Source organism: Bombus huntii, chromosome 11 (genome assembly GCF_024542735.1).
Source record: "Bombus huntii isolate Logan2020A chromosome 11, iyBomHunt1.1, whole genome shotgun sequence".
Taxonomy (NCBI): domain Eukaryota; kingdom Metazoa; phylum Arthropoda; class Insecta; order Hymenoptera; family Apidae; genus Bombus; species Bombus huntii.
In genome coordinates this window covers 7,471,343-7,492,440 of record NC_066248.1, presented here as the reverse complement: position 1 = coordinate 7,492,440, position 21,098 = coordinate 7,471,343, and the positions used below count along the sequence as shown (strand labels likewise).

Genomic DNA, 21,098 nt, shown 5'->3' with positions numbered 1-21,098 from the left:
ATCCAAGAAAGGAGGAACAATGGTGGGAATGAGTTGAGGATAAATGCTTGGTTTATTGGATGGCTAATTTGTAAGGACTTTAGGGTGTCAAAGTTGGATTGATTTATGGTTTTATAACCGCTCGCTGTGGGGCTTAGCCGTACAACGTAACGAACGTGGTAAAATAGATATGTTTTAAATTAACGGGATGAAGGAAGTAAGGAATAACAGTAAACCTATTCGAAACCCTCCATGCATGGGGCATTTCTACCATCTGACGTCGAGCTCTAATTAAGGTTCTCCGCTTTCCCACAACTTTAGTACGAAGCTGTTGATCGAGCAGAGATTCAATGATCCTCGGAAAATTACAAATTAAATGGGCGTAGCTAATTTGAATCTTTAGAGAAAATATCAGAAACATTTGTTTTAATTTTCGGTTATATTTTATTATTATTCTTTAGTTATTTGAATTATTTAAACAGAATTTGCATTAATTGACAGAAGTTGAAAATACAATTATATTTTACTGTATATCATACTAGCCGATGAAAAATTGTAATTAACATTGTAGATCATCTAAAATACAATAATAGTTATATATGCAGTTCTACGCTATTTTCCTATAAACATTGCATAACGCCGGGTAATTGTTATACGACGTTATACATTTGTTACAACGAATCATTATTGGAAACCGTGTTTTTATATAGAATTATCGAATATTATTTACGTATTTGAGATTTCCCCCATGGTAACATCGAAACACACACTCCGCCATGATCATGATAATCAGATTGTACGTTCGTTTAATTTGGAAATTATTATCTTTTGTCAGATTTTATTTATTTATTTTCGCAAGGGATTAAATTGCAAATTTACACGTTCTGTGTCATTATAAATAACGAAATAACGCGGCAACAAACAGGTACACTGACGAATTCGAATCGTACACGAATTCACAGTTATCTCGCTCTGTTTTACTCAAGTTTCCAGCAGCTGCAGCCTATTCGTGGCCCGTTTGCTTCATCCACCGAAAACTATAGAGGCTTCCAGCAGTATCGGGCTAACTAACTGCACAGCATTTACCAGGCGAGTGTCTTAGTTAGCGTGAATCGTGCCGCAGGGTTTGTCAATTTGTTAGTTAGCGAAACATGTTCCGCCACTTGAGAAAGACAGCGTGGTTGATGGTGTAAGTACGCGTTGTAACGATGTCGAGGACCGAACTTAAACCACTTCGAATATGACGTCTGCTAGAAAGTGTTTATCCTAATTAGGTCTGTGTGCGGCCACGAAGAGTTTCTCTCGCTAACGTTACGACACTAAGCGACGACGTCAAATAATACCAATAATACCGGACTAAATTTGCTGTAAATTAGCAACAGTACAAGGATGTACGCGGCGTCGTCGCTTGGACCGGCTGCCACGAATGGTTTCGTAAACTCCGTAAACTACTCGTTTCGAAGTTTCCGCCGCACGAACGCCGGAGGTGGCTGCCGATGATAAATTCGCGACAGCCGTGGCTAGAAAACCGTGAAATGACGGATCGTGCATGGATGCGGGATGACATGGCATTCGGTGGTTTTAGCATTTGTTACCGGAGATCGCATTTTCGAAGCATGGCGCATAGAAAGCACGGTAAATCCACTGATTTCTACAGAATTTATATTTTAAGGGACGTAAAATGTAGTATTTGTATTTCATAATATTTTTCGTTTTTATTATTTTTCAGTTATTTATCCAACTCTTTGTCGAACGGGATATCGAATTGGATACAAAATTATCATAACGCATAAGACCCATAAGGCTAGAATCAATTTGGGAATTGAAAGCTTGTAGACAAAAATTATAGTAACAAGTAATTTTATAACGTCAAACGTTAATATTTCTCAATATTTCTTGCCGACTTTACCTTCTCTTTTTCATGAATAAAATCGCGTTCTTGATAACTGTTCGTAATTGGAATTTTCGTAAATTCTATCAAAGTTTTGTACAGCAGAAACGTTCTTATTTGTTCGACAGTCCCATTAGCTGGCAATCTAGTACTCGCATGAATATCGATAATGATGTAAGTCGATACTCTGTTTCAATCTCGATGATCCGTGTCTGGTCTGGTAAAGATTTTATCTGGAAAATCGCGGATAGATTAACGTGCTTGCGACTTCATCAAAGAGCCAGAAACGACTGTAAGAACTCCGCAGATTATCCACCTGCAAAGTTTTCCCGATTAAATCGCTTGGCACAAGTTCGCCTCGAAGGAACAATTATACTTACACGTTTCCGAATGAAGTTACGGATGCCGGCTGATTTACAATTTCGATAAGACGGAGGGAAGGAACGTATTGAATTCCACTTCCTTTCGACGAATAAATTACATTGAAGAAGATTAGGTGGATTTCTATTCGGTATGCTACCGAAAGGCTAATCGTTTAAATAAATATAGCTACATGAAAGAAATGGGAACGTAAAATCTATCTTTACGATAAGTAACAGTTAATTCCATTGTTGTTGCAACTGTACGCAGATATTTAAATATGTCTGGCGTAAAGTTAATTTAGAATGCAATTAAAGGAAATATTTACCTGTTAAGAGGCAAGGTTAAGAGGATATTAATTAATTCTTTTCTGAAAAATTTAGATAGTGAATGATGCAAGTGAAAAGAATAAAAATATTAAATAAAAAATAAATAAAAGATATGGTGCCACCTATTCTCAACTTATATCAAAAATTTCTGCTTCTGACATGTAGATACATATAATCGTCTACCGTTTCAACTCTTCGATTTCCGTAGGATAAAAGCTTTTCGCTATTTTATCTCGTGGATTTCTAAGACGAGAAATAACAACGATACATATACTAGCAAACTTGATGTTAACAGTTTCGATCAAATTGGAAGAACGTCATATTGTCGTTTCTCTCCAGGAAATGTATTGTAATGAGATAGAGCAAATGTGTTGAAATTTTATGCGCATAATAATAAAAATAACAAGAAAATAGAAAGCGTAATAACAAAGGCAATTTTGAATATTTTACATTCGTAACAAGGGACGCGCGGGTCAGGGGCAATCCATGGTAAATGTTTTTCCGAATATTCCTTTGCATATCGTTCCGACACGAATCTACGGTTATGGATCACTAACTTCTTGCATAACGTATAGACCGTGCAGCGTGCTTTACTATCAAGAATTCATTAAATCGCAATTAAACGAAAATAAAGATACTGACAAACAAATATGTACATATCGAAAACATATGTCAAGAAGCACTTCGATTTAAATTATCGCCGATCTTCTAATTATTCGTAATTTCACATTGAATAATAATGGTTCATATTCTGGAAAAGAACGGAAATCTTTAATAATAAATGTGTAATGGAAATTGTTGTTGAAATACGTACGAAGGAACATAGTACATTTACATTAGTAAAAAAGATTCTTTAACAAAATTCCAACTAAAATTCCATAGGATATTTCAATTTTCCTTGCACGTAATAACAAGGACGTTGTGTCGCTAATACGTACGAAGGAGACAGAGCGATCAATAAATCTCTACCTATCCCACGAGATATTTATCAATCGAACCGGTCACGGCGCTGTGACTTTGAACAGTATTCACGATGATCCACGATCTTAACCTTTGCGAGCTATTGTTGCGCAACGTTTCGAAATCATGCCGAAACTGAACAAGCTTCTAGTAACGTCAATCATCGCGGATATCAGGGAGTGTGTACATGTCTCGAACGAGATATATTCCTGGCTTGGCGATATCGAACATCTGTCATGGAAATTCCCGACGAAAACCGCGAAGGACATAAATGCCATGGAAATTGTGAAGGAGCACGACGGAACCGCAGGGGAATTCTATATTCTTCTTCTGGAGTTAGCTTACGACAGGTTGTTTTACACTTTTTTCCCATTCTATTTCCTTCTTCGGTCGTACTTTGTTGTGTATTTGCATAAATTCGTCCACCACACGAACAAACTGACGATACGCGACGATTAAAAAAATCTTTCCCCTTTGCTGTCTTTTCGCGAAGGAGTTACCCGATGAAAGGCGAATTTCGCCAAAGTTTTATCGGTACTGATTCACACGATTCAATTAGGCGTGCAAATGTTTCGTAATCGTGGTACAGTCAAAAGAAACGAACTGCTTTTCGGGCGAAATGCAACGGAACGTTCGGTGCACTTGGTTGCCTCGTGAAGCCATTTCCAATTGAACAACTCATTACTCGTGTTTTAACGTCCAAGGCTATTCCGAAGTTAGGGTGATTTACGTTCTCTGAATATTTCTTTTCTTTCCTTTTTTTTTTTTTTTTTTGTATCGACGAAATCCTTTCGTTGTGTTTAAGATAGCATATTTTACGTAAAGTGTTTTAACGAGCCGAAGATATCAAGCGAGACATGAAATGACTTTTAAACGTAATCATTTTCACCACATCATTTATCCAAAATTATTCCATTTGAATCGTTAAATTATTATTAGCTAAAGAGAAACCTTGGTTCCAGAATCCATTTTGTTCTACGCTTGATCGTGGAATTCATGGACAAATTTCCGTTCGTGGAAAACTTTTTCAAAGAAGTGACCTGCGTCAGTCGATCGAATCAAATTTCGTTAGCCAGTTTATTGCGACTTGTCTGGAATCGGTTGAAGACAATACCTGACTCGATATCTCGTCATATGGTTAGTCGAATAAATGCTAAAACACAGATTCTTCGTGAAAAACAAAGGACAGTTCCATTGAACGAATCAAATTTCATAGTAACAATGTTTTCCACTTTTCCTGGCGAAATATTCAAGTTTGTTACTATTCTCTCGATCGAGGATTTACATTTTTCAGAGATAAAAAGTTATTCACTTTCCAATCGCTTTTAGACGAAATATTATATTTTAACAAATGTTCATAGACAATTAGGCGCTTTATCCTTAATAAACTTTCTGCCGTACAAATGGTTCGTTCTTTAAAACGATCGAGAATACGAGAGTGGAAAAAAGGGATTCGCGTATCAAAGAGAGATTCGAATATTTTAAACACAAAGTGAATCTATTAACGAAAAAAATTAATCCGATGAAATTATCTTGAGTCTGCGATAGACTTTAAGCGCAAAGTTAGGTTAATTACAAAACGACTACATTTTAGATAGTAAACGACTATTTCTTATCTCAAAAATTTCTTTCCAAACGTTTTTCCTGTTCGACGCTTTACAAATGTAAAGTCGCTCGTTTAAAAACAATTCCTACAAAGGATCTATTGAGTTAATTAATTAATTTCGAGAAACGTTGAGTTACAAGAATCAGATACCTTTCATATCTTTTAACACCAAACGTGAAAGCGCTTTTAACTTTTTAATTGTTATACGTGTGTGAATATAATAAAGGAATGTGAAATAGTCGGACAAAGAGTAGAAAGGTGAAACGAAAAAAGAAGAAGAAATTAAAACATAAAGGGTGAAAGTAGCAATGAGAAAGAGAAATGTAACGAATAAAGGGGAGAATAAGAGTGGAAGGAAGAGACGTGCACGTTTCTCAAATCGCGTATACGATGGAGATCGTAAAAATTTCCTTACCATTCCATCGGAGGAAGTTGCCGAAAAATAGCAGCATGTCAACAGGTGAAAAATAGCAAGGATGAAGCGCGGGATTCCTTCACGAGCAAAGTATCCCAGAGTTCTCAAGCAAGCAGCAGCGTGAATTATTGTGAGAGTTGTACGCTAGCTGGAACGGCTATTCTTCAGGCGATAAATGCGATCGAGCGTGTATTCATAGAAAACAAATTAATTTCTGTCGCCACTATGGAAAGGTGAGTGCGATTCGTCACATATAACGTACAAGCATAAACGTAAACTAGGAGGGAGACATCTTATGTGCGAAATACATGTTACATTAATTGGAACTTTTAGAATGCTTCGAGCGTTTAGAAATAGTAGAATTTTCTGTAAAAATGCATAATTAATTTTTTCAAGGCCCTATAGCTGGTTCCCTGGATTTGAAAATGGAGATAAATTATTTCTCTTAAATGTAAACTACATTTTAATTCCGTTTTAGCACATTTTAGCTCATAATTTACGTACCACGCTTTCCGAAAAGTTCCAAAATTTTATTATATACCTAATATTATATTAACATGTAATGCTAGTAGATCTTCCTTTATTTCACTCTTTATGAGCTTAAAATAAATGTAAAAAGCTAAATGTACTCTCCGGTAGCTGAAAACGATTTAAAAAAAAGTAATCTCAGTAAAATATGCACGTTATACATTCCACATCATTTTGTATTATGTATGCCCTTAATATCATTGCATCTCTCGGAAGAAAAGTACAAACTGCAACGGATAGCCTGAAACAAGAGTTTACTCTCGCGTTAACAGCAACCATTTTCACTTCTATTATAAAATGAGAGAAAAACAAATTCTCGTAGAATCCACCCACCCCAAAAGATAAAGAACATCCAGAAATTTTCTCTCTCGCGATAGATAATCTAGTTACAAGTTACAACGTCTCTCAGGGTGCTATAAAGCTCCGGCGCAAGATGCATCCTTTCGCGAATAAACTAATAAAACAGTGAGTTCGGGTAAACATACGTGCTACCTGTGCTCGTTGACACGGATCGCGATTGTTCCAGAGACGAATGCAGGAACGACATTTACGAGAAGACTCAATGGGCCGTGATGAGCAGGCTGACGAAGGGAATAGAAACAGACGTCGAAACGGCGCTGACTATGGTGAAGAAGAGCAATTTGAGAATACAGGACGCCAGACGAGATCACGACCAGACGATTCGAGAGCTACGGACCAGTTTGACGATGCAAGAAAAACGAACGGACGCATTGCAGGCTGAAAACTCGGAGTTGAAGGCTCAACTAGAAAACGGCAGGTTTCCTAGCTAGATACTCCGTTTACTGATCGTCATCAACCCCCAGACGATGGCTTTTCCCGATTCTTCCTTTTCTCTTTTTCCTCGTTTCTTTCGTTCGTTTCTATAAAGTCGTCTTGTTCTTTCCTTTTAATAGGTTCCGAGTGGAAATCGAGCACGATGTATCGGAAGTCGTTTTATCGATTAAATTCTAAATAGCTCTGAGACTTGGTCGATGTGATACGGTTGTCGGGTATCGCAGCTTCCAGCGAAGCAAATCGATAGGCGGCATTGATTTGCTCGGAATGTATGTAATACGTATGGGAGTGATCGTGGTCGATTACCCCACGGGAAATTCGATCGAGGAATTTTTCTGCCGTGCCACCGCAGCCAGGCGGATACGGTTCAGTAATCGATCGAGAACGATTTATGAATGTCCGGTGAATAGCAGACGATAGGAACGCGAGATCTGTTGCTCGTTTGTAAAGCGAGAGTACGGAATAGAAAACGTTATGAGACGCTTAAAGCTCTAAAGAGAAAAAAAATATCATCAATGGACGGTGTAGTAATTAATCCATAATCATGGTAGGAATAAATAAAATAAATTTTATTTCCATGGAAGCAAAAAAATGATAAACGAAGAACGTTAGAATGGAATACGCAAAGCGAAGAATTGTATTATTTGAAGTCAAAGGGACATCAGATATGTTTTGTTAGACTGTGATAAAAGAAAATTTACATCGAGGATTACCTTTTTCTTCTTTCTAATTGTAGGTGGTTTTATTACTTTTAGAAACCAGATAATATGATTGCGTTGTAATGTAATGAAAAGTTAAGCTCCTTTATCGAGGTTCTTTAATACCGAAGTCATCTGCTATTTATCACTGCAGCTTTCATTTCGAAGAAATACTAACAGATATTATAAGAACTCGAGAATATTTTGATAAACACAAACTGCCCCTATCTTACCTATCGAACAACTGATTACTGCTAATGACCTACTCTATACGATACTAATTAGCATTAAACCCAGCGAGGTGACCTATTTACTCGAACATTGATTTACAGCGAAAGAAGAGCGCGAAAGGGAAATACGGCGTACTGCAGCTTTGAAGGGACAAAGCGAGACGTTGAAAGAAACCCTGGAGGATATTCGCAGACAGATGTCGATGCTGGGTAAGTATAAAAAAGCGCGGACGCACAGAAGGAAGTGCCGTGTTGTGTATCGGAACGTGAGGAGGAGTTCGTTTCTCGTTTCGTCGGAGGAACGAGATTTTCCAACGAAATTTGACAGGCGGCATCGTACGACGAACGGAAGCGAACGAATACACGGATACCACGGCGGGGAATAGTCTTATTTTCGAACGTTCATTGCAGCCGGCGAATATAACATTTTGCAAAGTCAGGCGGTTACGCTGGCCGAGAGCAAATTGGAGCTGGAGAAGACCGTGATCGGACTCCGAAAGGAAATCGTCGACACCCGTGATGCGTATCTCGAGACAGAACGAGGTTCCCGAGTACTTTTAGACGAATCGAGAAAGGAGAACGAATCGGTGAGTTGGACCATACGATACATGCGATTGCGATTTCTCATCCAGTACAGAGTAAATCGAAGCGAGGAGATGGCGTTCATCGATGACCATCTAGACACGTGAGATATCGTAGTTTGAAATAATGACGGAATATGAAATTGTAGATCGATTGGTTACCATTAGAAATTGCAAAAATCTGCAGAATATGCAAGGGATGTCAAGGATGTCTGCAAGGAATATGTAGTAAATGAAACAAGGGTCTCTAGGTTCTTCTATTTCTGAATGTCTCGAATACTTTATGGTAATAAGTAATATTTTACTAAAACACTTAGTAAATCACTTTACTAAAGTAAAAGTAAAGGTATCCAGGTACGTTGTATGGGTAGGATGAGCATAAGCAATGGACATTGTTCGAGAAATTTTGTCAGATTCAATGGCCTACGCCTTTATGGCGTTATATACCACTTAATTTGTACCGAGGGTCACCAAAGTTCCGTTTCACCTATTTGCACCAGCTGTTCGGTTATTAATTAAGGCTGTTAACTGCTTTGTTATGTATGATGCGTTAATGATACAACAGACGATAGAAATTGCTTGCTGTTTAAGCCGATGTCGGTTTACTATACGGTCGCTACATAGCCTATATACAGGACCAAATTCTCGTGAATTAATCTGCTGTTCGGTTAAATCAATTTATACGAGTTCAGAGAAATTTACGATCAACTATATGGCTGAGTGTCAATTTTGTCGTATTACGGCTTACTACGAATATCATTTTTTTAAAATTAATATCATGATAGCTAGACTGCGGATTTTTATATCTTAAATATTCAGCTTATATGTGGGAAATATTTATATTCACGAAATATGAATCGTGCTCGTGTGTATCAATAGTTAGTTATCATAATCTACGTTAAAATAAATAATAATAGTTCTTAAAATATTTTTGTCGTAAATTATACGTATCGGCTGTGTGAAAAAAATTATTTATAGACTGAAAAGAATCCTTTTAGGTCACAGAACCGAAATGTACATATTTAAATTAGCTCCAGTATCGTGCCAAGCCATTTTCTGGTCTTTCTATGGATGTATCTATTCTCGTACTTATCTCGTATCTAGAATTTTTGAAACTTTCGATATTACGTCGTAACCAAGATTTTTCTTCCAAATACAACAAAATTTTTCCCCTATTTGTCAATTGCGTAGCATAAGTGGGTATAAAATTCAATTTTATTTGATTTCCGTTATTGTGCACATTTCTTAAAGTGCATATTACGAATTCAAATTGTTCTGCATGGTTGTATCTGATATAAATTGATTGTACGGCAGTTATAATACGAATATCACGAGTCATAAATTGTTGCAAATAAAACATCTTGGCAAAAAATATGTAACATATTCATTTATGTTGTTTACGTAAAATACGCAAAATGTATGCAATATGAAGAAAATGTATTTGCATAAAAATCCGCTAGTATAAAAATCTAATGATAACGTACTGTATTCCATACAGTCATTAAAACGTTCGAAAATTAGATGTAAAAGGTGTTATTCGTAAAGATGTTAACTACGTTTATTTTCTGATGTTCAATTTAACATGGCAATGGCAGAAGAAGGGTACGAACTGACCTACAACAATGCTGCAAATCTTGTACGTAAACTTCCTGCTTCGTTATTTACTCTGTGGCTTACGAAGATCGAAAGTTTATTGCTTCGTCGACAAAAGCTCGATTCTATTTTCGCCGCTTTCCATCAATCAAACATTTCAGTTCCAATTTCGCATTAACGAATTTACTAGTCAGCTTTGGAAATGGTCACAGTACAAACCTTAAACGTTAGTCTTTGTAATAGAATAGTAAATAGAATTATAAAATTGTGTCGTAAGATAGCAACCTTTGTAATGAAATAGTAAAGTGTCATAAATCTATCCCATAAAGTACAAACTTTTCTTAGGCCAATAAACTACAGTGCAGGGAAAGTGCTGATGGGCAAGAAAAGATGAGAAATCCCAATGGACCCGTGGTTTAGGATAATAGGTAATTAAAATCCTTTCACGTGAACATTTTGGGTCAACAATACCTGTGAAACATGTGAGCATGGTAGGAGTACTAAGACTGGTATAAAAGGACGTTTTGGTGGAGAAAATGAGTTAGTCGTTTGTTGAACTTCGTTGGGAGTTGATCACGAGTCGTTACGAGTTATTGGTTGCCGATTCTTGCGAGTTCGTGGTGAGTTGTGAGTTGTGAGTTGTCACTCAGAAGTTAATTAGTTGTACCAATTTTAGTTGTTGTTTTAGTTGTATTACATTACTACATTGGGAAATAGCTCTAGTTAAATAATCATAGTTTCGTGTTTGAATCATCGTAAATAAATCTATCATTATAAATAAATTAATCAAGTAAATAAGTCACTATAATTATACATTATTTACTTCAGTTGAAGGAAGAGTACAAGGAAACGGCCGAGAAACTTCAGCAAGAAATCGCATCTTTACGTTTGATGGTCTCAATTAAGAAAGATAACGAGAGTGCCAAAGACGTCAGCGACAGTGATACGGATAAAACGATTCAAGAAGAGACCATTTTGAAGCCTGAAGATGATCCTGTGTTGGACATGACGCAGCAACTGATCTCGAATCGCGAAAAGATCGAGATACTGTCACGGCAAAACGATCGGCTGTCGAAAACACTGTGTCGATTACGGCAATATCAAAGGCAAGTTACGACAAACGATTCATACAAATGACATACTTGCGAAAATCGTCAGATTCCATTTTCTAACCTGTTATTCACTGTATTTATCTATTGGTTTGTAACATGAATAAGTTCGATCGAATAAGGAAAAATATTGAGTTCAGCCAAACTTATGTTACAATTCAATAAATAGATCGTGAGTACATACGTATAGCGATAGTCTATTCCCAACGGGTATTATTTTTACGAAGTGAAAACTTGAATAAATTTATCGGTTGTTTCGTAGTTGATTTTTCAACAGAAGAGGATATAGGCCAATCTTCAACGATCAATTTGTATAATAATTTCAGTTTTCAGTTATTTCAATTAATAAGTTAATTTCTCTTATGTAATTGCGAAAATTCTTTCAACTTGTCCTTCTTTTCTCTGATATGAATACCACGCGCAGCTAGGAAATTGTTAGTATACTTAACCGTGGTGATAATATGATCTTACCCGTATAATTTGATTGATATTTTTTATATCTTGTTATAGCGGTAGAGTATCAAACGTAAAAAATAAAACGCAATATTCAGATACTGAATTATCACAAAATGAATATTTTGTAGACAGACTGAAATAAACTGTCATTTTTGCAATATATATTACAAAGAAAATTACGTAATGAGCATGCTAAGTAGTACGATGTGACAATGTTTATCTTTTAGCATAAATGTAACAATTATAGATTACAGAACTATTTTGTTACAGAAATACGATTAGTAGCGGCATACATCGCTGAAGCAGTACAAGTTCCATCATTTTACCGATTTATCCGTTGAGCTTGATAATATGAAGATTTTGGACTTGCTTTTACATACCCCCCAGCCCTCGGAGCGAAAGGTCGACTTCATTTCCGAGCTTCCTCCAGAGATGTCGCAGTTGATACTGCGAAAGCTCGATCCTGAGTCGCTTCTGTGTGCTGCGCAGGTCTCGCATTCCTGGATGAATATTTGCCGGTCTGATTCTTGCTTAAAGAACACTGCAAGACAACACAAAAATGCAAAGAAGTTAGAGTTGGAAAAAATGAAAAAAAATCCCAACTATATTGATTCCGCCAGATTCGATTATCTGAACCATATGAACTATAAGTTAAAACAGTTGAACAATTACTACAAATCTTGTGATTATACTCAATGTGGAAACGTATATACAATCGTACGTAGAATCAATGAAGTTTCATATAGAAACCAGTTAGATTACGTAAATGAATGCTCAAATTTGCAGTTTTATTTCTAAGCATATTGATATTTATATTTATAAGTGAATCGACTACACTGTTGCGTACTAGTGATATATCTTTAAAATTATATAATAAGTCAATTAAGTGTACAACATTGTAAGCAATGTAACTTTTAGAATAAAAACAATAATCACGATACGTGTTGTGTTTAAATATAAATGACACTGGATTGTCCAACTTAATCAATATATTGATAGATATGTTAATACTGTTCTATTATTGTAACATTGATATTACTTAACATTCTTAGCCTTATTTATTATTCCTGTACTAGATACATGAAATAATCTATGTAAACGTCTGACATGCATAATGATGTATTTATGAGTATATTATTAGTTGAACGTGGTTAGTCAGGTCAGTCAAGTTACCTGAACAAGAAACATCCAACCGTGACAAATACTCAGGTGTACAAACTGTGAATTTTATGGAGGGTAATTATTCCCGCTTTTGGGGAGGTTTTTCAAATTCCTTAACATAATTGAAATGTTGGAGCACAGCAAGCTGGATTTCGTTTCAGAACTTCTACCAGAGGTGTAATACGGAGTATCATAAAAGTGGCTGCAAATTTACAGGTGTAACAAAAGTTTTAGACAGATAGCTAGGGAAATGTATTAGAATCTAGTATAGTAATTAATTTGGATAATAGTTCAGATAGTACATTCACTAACATATGATAAAGGACCACTATTAAAATAAATAATTTTTATTTTAATCGATAATCGTTCTGATATCTTGACGCTAAGAGTTATTTTAAATTATATATGTCGGAGATGAAAGGACGCCGGAGCCGTCCCTCTGGAACTTCGGAAAAATCCGTAAAATTGCAATTAAAGTTTACAGTCGTAATTAAACAATTTGCCGTCATCCTGCCCAATTGCACTTGTTTGCGATTTGCGATAATAAACTTGGGCTCAAGGCGAGCATCAGTCGCCTAAAGTAGCCGCGGTCAACGGGACGGGCGCTTCGCCTAACAAAGGTGTGGAATTATAGTATGACCCTCATTAAAAGAAATACCAATAGAGGTATTTGACAGTAAAATATTCCAACGGTTCCTTCAGACAACGAATACCTGATGTTGAGGCACGTACACAACACAAGTCCAGTTAGCCCGAGGACCCGCTATAAAACCTGGGTTTTTCCCGCAATTAAGATTTTCCAAACGGACAGACAGTCTTTGTCCCAAACTGTCCAATTGACAGAGACGTCAATTTCCCTTTGTTACGACCGTTCGCGGAGAGACGCGATCGCGAGATAGCACGTCAACGAGAGTTGTAAATTCTCGCTACGATCATGTTAATCGACGCCGCGAAATAGTCGTTCCCCTGTTTCGTTTAGGATAACAGAGGTGGTTTAATGAATATAACACTGTATTAACAGGTTAACATAGAACAATATATTTTACAATAATATGATGAAGATGTTACAGAAATTTGACTCGATTTTGCGATATCTCTAGATAAATTCGTTTGCTCGTCAGATTTGTCGAAGTGTCATGTTTGACTCGTCAGAAGGAACTGCCCGCCCTTCGATTATTTTCGTCTTTTCTGGAAGGCGACCCCCACTACGTTCGGATCACGCCACATTCTTTTACACGAGGTAAAATAACGGCCACGAGTCGACGTTTCTGGAGGTCGCCCTGCTTAATGAACCATGCGCTTGCCACTACAATGTTTGTTTGCCGGGCAGCCGCGACGATCCGTCTGCGACGTTATATGACCGCGAGCGACGGTTAGAAAATACAGCCTGTGGTAAGCCTCGTGGCGTAACACCCTTACTTTCGGAACGAGGGCTATATCCGACGGATCCGATGATCTCGTGTCCTTAGACACACCCCATCATAATTTTCCTCTGTGGCATCATTGGGACGAAGATTCATTCTTTCTTGAGATCCCACCGACGAAGGGAGCAGCGCCTGACGATCAGTGAGTTTGAGTTAGAGCAAGTATCTTTTTCATCCCGTTGACCGCGGATTCGTCATCGAACCTAAGACCAACGTCGCTAACATAGCAAGTGCCCAATCACCGCTGTTGATTGTCGAATCGGTAGTGTCCCTACTCGTAGCATCAGGCCGCGTCTTCGTTATCACACAACGATGGCCAACTCCAAGGGAGGTCTATCAAACGCCCACAACCCTGTTCCTGACTCTTCTCCGACATATATGTCGGAGATGAAGGGACATCGGGACTTCCCGTCTGGAATGTTGCGAAAAACCCCAATACCCTAGTTCAGACTTTTACTATAGCTAACTTAAGTAATAAAAATAAGAAATAGTTTTAATATTCCAATCTGGCTTTATGATGATGGGCTTGGGCCCTAAGTGACTTAGCGGGTCACTGAACGTAGCCATGGTCACGGGAGGGACGTGTACCTGACAAAGGTATGGAATGATTATATGGCTCTCCTTAAAAACAAAGATTGACCCGAGAGGCGAGGAAAGGAATATATAAGGGTAGTTCCACTTGGATTTTTTTGGAGTTTATGCAGATAAGTTTTGTACGTAGAGTTATTCGTGGATCACTTCGCATTCGTCATCCCGTGGACCGTGGATTCGTTATCAAACCTAAGGCCATTGTCACTAGTGTCGCGCAAGCCAAATCGCCGTGATTGATTGTCAAGTCTGTGGTATCCATACTTGTGTTAATAAACCATACCTTTGTTATACCATAACGATGGCTAATTCCAATGAAGATTCATCAAACGCCTACGACCCTATCCCCAATGTTAATCCGACATATAGATGATGAGTTGACATGATAAGTTATGACTTATGACCGTAAAAACTGAATCTTCTTAAATATCTTGTTACGCCGCCTAAAACATTTGCACGCCAGCCCGCGCGACCGGACAACAACCGACCTGCGTAACGACACTTCGACCCTCAATAAACCTAAGGACCCACCATAACTTTCACTTCCCTGCATTGTTTCGTCATGTGTCTTCAATCCGTTTGTTTTGAAGAATTTCTAAGGCTTAAAAATATTCTCGAAACACAGTCGGTTTTTAGAGAGGTCCTTGGGTTTATTTAGTCGCACTTAAAACACGGAGAAAGCGGGTATGCACCCATTAAGAAAATCCGAATAGCCCTGTAATAAAACAAGCTAGGTTTTTCTCACGCACACAGTCATCTATTCACCACGATGGTAGGAGACTCCCTACTCATCCCTTCGAGCAGTAGTGCAGGTCATGACCAATCGACACCGCGGTTCGTTACCCTTACTTTTCCTAACGAAAGTGGGACCAACGAATCCGCGTTCTTTAGGCATAGGGGCACACCCACACCGAACTTTTCTTCCGTATTAAAAAAAGAGCGACAGACAGTCTAAAAACTAACGCCTAACGCGGCAGTCTACACATAGCGCGAGAGTCGCATACTTCACGCAAATCTTTTGTCGGTTCTCGGTGTTGTCGAACATACATCTTCTCTCCTAAATATATTATAGTGCTAAGTCCATTAATACATTAATTTCCATTATAAGAGCCCTGCTCTAGCGTACATATCTATCGCATCTTCGTGCGACAAGTTGTTAACTATTTATTTCTCTACGTCAGTGTAATCTAAGTGTTGGAAATATATAATTTATAATTCTATGAATCACAGTGTTATACAAACTCAATCACCCCTTATTATCTCAACGGAAATCAAGGGATCGATCAATTCGTGGTGTCGATTGTTATAATCGTAACGGGGATTTACGACCCCCGTTGACGTCTCTCCTCGCGATTACGTCTCCCTGCAATTGGTCGAAATTACATATCTATAGTCTACTAATCATTCAATGCTTTATTGTATCGAGTAATACCAAAGCTTTAAGCATCCTTTCTGACGGATCTTGGTCGATACAGACTTGACGGATCTATGATTGCTGCTGTCGTGTCCTACAAGTTTGACATCGTTAACATCGAGTTCTACGATCTGAAGACTGACATTGCCATATACGCGTGTCTACAGAATAGACATTCTCGCACGGAGAATCTAATAAACTTGAAATTGATCACACCAGCTATATCTCCAAAATTGCGCGATCGTGAAACTGCAAGTTAATGTCATCTACGATATCTTGGCAACTTTAGAGTCGAGGATCCAGGTGTAGAAGGAGTTTAAATGGAATAGGAGAATCACAGAGTCTGACGACTGAATATCATTAGCGACCGCCAATGTATTCTATAGCGATAGTTTAATCCCCTGGGTAATTTCGTTTGACTGCAAGTATTAGCTTGATTAGTGTCTGCTAAAATATTCTTAATTAATGAAAAATTATTCGATGGAATTTTTATAATAAATTAATAACTGAAATGAAGATTCTTATGCATTAAATATGAAAAAATGTAAATCTACAAATAAAACAAAATGAGTAGAGGGTAGAAAAACACGACGCTCAAGATAATCGCATAATTTATTTTTGTATATACAGTCACTTTACAACGCGTACTTTTTGTTATACAGTGTAGCTCACAAATACTTTAGGTCAGCAAACGGCGAATGGTCGCAGTAAAGACGGTATCAAAGTAAAAAAACTAATTCAGACGATCGCCCTGCCGCGATAGGTGTTAGTCTCCGTGAGAAATAAACGACACTGAACGATGTTGCACGCACAATCGGAAATCTCGACAAATCATTTTGTGTCTCTCTTATGTGTTTCATAGGGACAATCGATTTCTCTCGTTTTATAAAATTTTGTGACTCACGAGTCGATAAATTTCTTAGGGACGGGGAAGCTTTAGAGGCAAAAACATCGATCCTGTGATCTCTATCTAGGTTGGCAGTAATTCTCAGGCATGGATTGAAATTTTTCCTCGCTCCTTATATACGCTCCCGTTCTTTGAATCATACCAGCATCGTGAAACTTCTTTTTCGTCGAACGATTTCGTAAAGTAAGTCAGATGACATCTTTGTTGTTTTATTTTGTACCGTTCCGTCGATTACGCATTATACACCGTAGTTTTTACGATAACACGCACGTAAATGTCGGACACATTGACGATCCAATGACAATGTACCGCAAAAAAAAAATGAGATATGGCGGTTCAACACTTGCGATCGACAATGAGAACACAGTTCACGCAATAATAACATAAAAATTTTAGAATATTTCCCTATCTCTTCCATTGTTGTTCTTCAATGTATGTTTTCACGAAGTAGCAACCCTTTCGATGTAGCAAAAAATTATTACAGTCGAAATTTAATAATTAACTTACATATATAACCGAAACCTACGAATTTCTTTCTTAACCATTACAAATTCAAATACATTCGATAGAAATATAATTATAATACGTTTCGAATCTAACTTCCTCTTTTTTTTTATATAGATATATATGTATATATATAAAACGCAGTATATTCGCGAAAGCAACGTCGACGATCGAAGCAGATCTTCTTTCTATTTTCGTTACAATAAAACATTCTTCTTTTCTCTTGTTCTTCCAGGAGACGCATTACTGGCCACAAATTCGTTTCGATATGTTGAACAGCGATATTCATTGGAAGAATACAAAGGATCACATTTCAAGAGGGAGGATATGTGACAATATTGCTCGCGATCAATCCGAATTCTCTAACGAGGAACAATTTTTATATAGTCAAGGCTTAATTATTCGAGAACGAACTCTTTCCTTTCAGAATTTTCTTTGCACACCGACCGTTATAGATCGACAGATATGAAATAGATATGATTGCTTTGAGACGTTACATTATAAAAATTGTATAAGTGTGCATCTTTCGAACGAAAGAACATAATAGAAAAGATACGTTTAAAAACCATTAGAAGATTCGTCGTAGTAGCGGTGAGGAAAATATTCACGCGCTTCTTTTGAATAATTACGCAATAGTTTGGTCGATCGACGCTCGTTTCCTTCATAGAATCACTTTACTTACAACATAGTTAACGTCGAACATTTCCAGACAATGTATGGTCATTATTTACATGTCGATAAGAATATCGACTCCACGTGATGAATTTTACAAATATATGTATATGATCTTATGCACGTCAAAGATATGTATTGTGTTTGGCGCTTAGCTTCTAGAAATTACGTATTTAAACGGTGCGCACAAAAAACAACCTTAAAAGTTACGACATTTTTTCATTAATGGCGTCCAGTATCGCGAACTGGCAACCGTACTAATTAGTTCGTTTCGTTTTCGTATTAAAAAATGAAACTTCTGTTCGTTCGATAAATCGAGCGACGCTGGAAATATTCGACGAGGCGAGTTGAAAAATCTTCGATAACGTCTCTTTCTGCGACCGAAGATCGGCAGTCGCCATTAACGATTAGAACTTAGGCTGTCTTCGACATTTTGTCGCGATCGTTAACAGGATCGACGAGCAGGGGAAGAACACGTTGACGCAGACATTGTTTCGTTTCCACGAGCGACGGAAGAAAAGAAATTTAAACAAAAAGGAAGAAAAACTTCGTCGTAAAAGGCTTATTCGATGAATCATTACGATTATAATTAGGTCGTTCTGACGATTTTCTCTTAGGTCCGACTTATGCGCACGCTTACGCGAGCTTTAGTACACGATAGTAAAACGATAATCAACTCGTAGATCAGCACATGTTAATCATATTTACAAGTAGTATATCCCGGCACGGTATCTATTTTTCTTTCTTCAACCATACGTCAGCTTTCATTCAGACACTCCTTCTCGTTGATCATTCGATTACACACAAGCGGTACATTATCATATAATTAATAATATTATTATTATTTTCGCATCATTTTCAGACGCCGAATCGTTTTCCGTGTTTTATAGAATCGATCAGAATTGTAGATCTCGAGTATAAATTCACGATCTTCGTTTCCACATTCTAGACACCTTCCTTTCGAATTCCTTTCGATTCGTCGAAGGAACTCAACTCGATGGAAACGATTCGACTTCGTTCTCGGTTATTTAATGCATACATGTCTTCGATTCTTCTATTTTCTTCGATTCTAGTCCATTTACAATTTAATCGATCGCGGTAGACCGTGCGTTTCCGTGAACCCTGTATATGAAGAAGAAACCTGTGATCACGCTCGTAAGCATTTTAGAATCGATTGCGAAACTATCTCGTGCAAGTGTGTTGGAGATTGTCGAACGGAAATGGAGTGTCTTCGAGGCAAGCTCGATGCATTCTTTAGTACCGGGTCGAAATGTAACGATACATCGATGATCGTGACCGATCGACGATACACATTCATCATGGTACCTGTGTCCATTAAATGGAATGTAATCTGCATATAGTGTCATATGTATAATATATATATTTATATATATAATATAATCATAGTAATATAATATATATATATATCTATTCCTTTGCGCATTTGTAAAAAGCCTTGCTTGCCTAGAAACAACGTTGTACGGCGTATCTGTTCGTATAATTCTTATTTATGTATGTTACGTGTGTTACGTGTACGCGTGTGTGTGTATGTGTGTGTATTTATCTTGTTCGTTCATCTTTTTCTTCTTTTCTTTTTTATCGTTTTTCTCTACTGGCGTAAATCAACAAGTCCTTTAAAATACATTCTTCTATATTCTGATAATGCACGATCATTTAAATCTCTCTACCGAAACACTCAAACATAACACCGATTTATCGCTTTGTTTTTCTGTTTTTTTTTCTGTTTTAACTATTTTTTTTTGTCATTTATTTTAACTCTCTCAACTCTTCCTCTTACGTTCTCTCTTTCCCCCATTAATCAGTCTTGGCATCGTAAAACATTTATAGGTGCTTCGATATATTTAACTTACAGAGTAACGTCTAAACGAATATCGATGAGTTTTATCCCTTTCACGCCCGTCTCTGTATTTTTGACCCCGGAAATCCCCCCATCCCACTGTTCTTACCACTCAGCTTCAACTCGATGCTTTACAAGCATTTCCTCCCCATAGCCCCAAATTTATACGTATACGCGTTAAATTTTATACATACATATATTTATTCATATGTATATTTAATCTCGTCACCTTAAAAATATATTATTGTCCTTAGATGAGAACGTTCAGCATTTAACACGAGAGATGCTCCTCCTATTCACCTCTTCTCTACCGTCTGATCATTCGTTGTGGCAAACGAACGACAAATGGGACTCTGTTTCCCTATACTATCCCGAACGAAAAATAAATATACGAGTTAGCTTGCTATTGTTATTGGATCCGCCATTTATCCTTGCTGTAGCACGATTGGCGAGTCCCTTTTCATTGTATTCTCTCGTACAGCTTTGGCAGGAATCACGTGTCTCCTTGTCGGTTACAAGCCCAGTTTCTTTCCGCCATCTCGCTTTCTGTTTCTTCGTTTTCATTGGAATCGTTCAAACCTCGTGTCTCGTTCCCTCCGTTTCCCCCAGAAACGAACACCACCAACGATTTCCTTCGCGTTCGTCTTTGTCCGTTTTAGGCAGATGCTAACTCGTCGAAGACAAAAGCGTCGTCAAGTCGACAAGCGTGGCCAAAGGCGATATCACGTTGACAATCGTCGTTTCCGGGATTCGTTATCATACATCGTTGTCGTGACAGTACTCGATCTTCCGCCTGTTCAGCTGAAGACGTCGTTTATCCACTACGAAGTCTGACACGCAGCCTTTGATGCCTCGATGGCCGGGTTTTCCACCGACGAACAGCTTGCCGTTTGTCGTTAACAGGGTGGTCTCTGTGGATACTTTCACCGGAGTGAAATCGTCGATTTGTATCATCGACGTTCTTCGTCTTCTCGATGCCCTGATATGGTGGAAAACACCATCGTCCACCCGTTCCTGCATACAAAAACCATCGGTAAAAC

General features: G+C 37.7%; 2 protein-coding genes across 11 annotated transcripts in view; one reads left to right on the top strand and one right to left on the bottom strand.

The window, feature by feature from the left end:
- The first annotated feature begins 3,552 nt into the window (after positions 1–3,552).
- Positions 3,553–11,672, top strand: LOC126871311 (uncharacterized). Its single transcript, XM_050629948.1, has 5 exons — positions 3,553–5,773; positions 6,595–8,001; positions 8,203–8,378; positions 10,794–11,071; positions 11,585–11,672. Exons 2-5 carry the CDS (start codon positions 7,989–7,991, stop codon positions 11,670–11,672), a joined length of 555 nt encoding a protein of 184 aa, XP_050485905.1. The 5' UTR covers positions 3,553–5,773; positions 6,595–7,988.
- A 5,039-nt stretch (positions 11,673–16,711) lies between these two features.
- Positions 16,712–21,098, bottom strand: part of LOC126870824 (agrin-like) — a 384,318-nt gene continuing 379,931 nt past the window's right edge. For all 10 annotated transcript variants that reach the window (XM_050628849.1, XM_050628850.1, XM_050628851.1 and 7 more), the window contains one exon: positions 16,712–21,072. In XM_050628849.1, the coding sequence (XP_050484806.1) occupies positions 20,815–21,072 (258 nt within the window). In that variant the 3' untranslated portion in view covers positions 16,712–20,814. The remainder of the gene's footprint in view (positions 21,073–21,098) is intronic.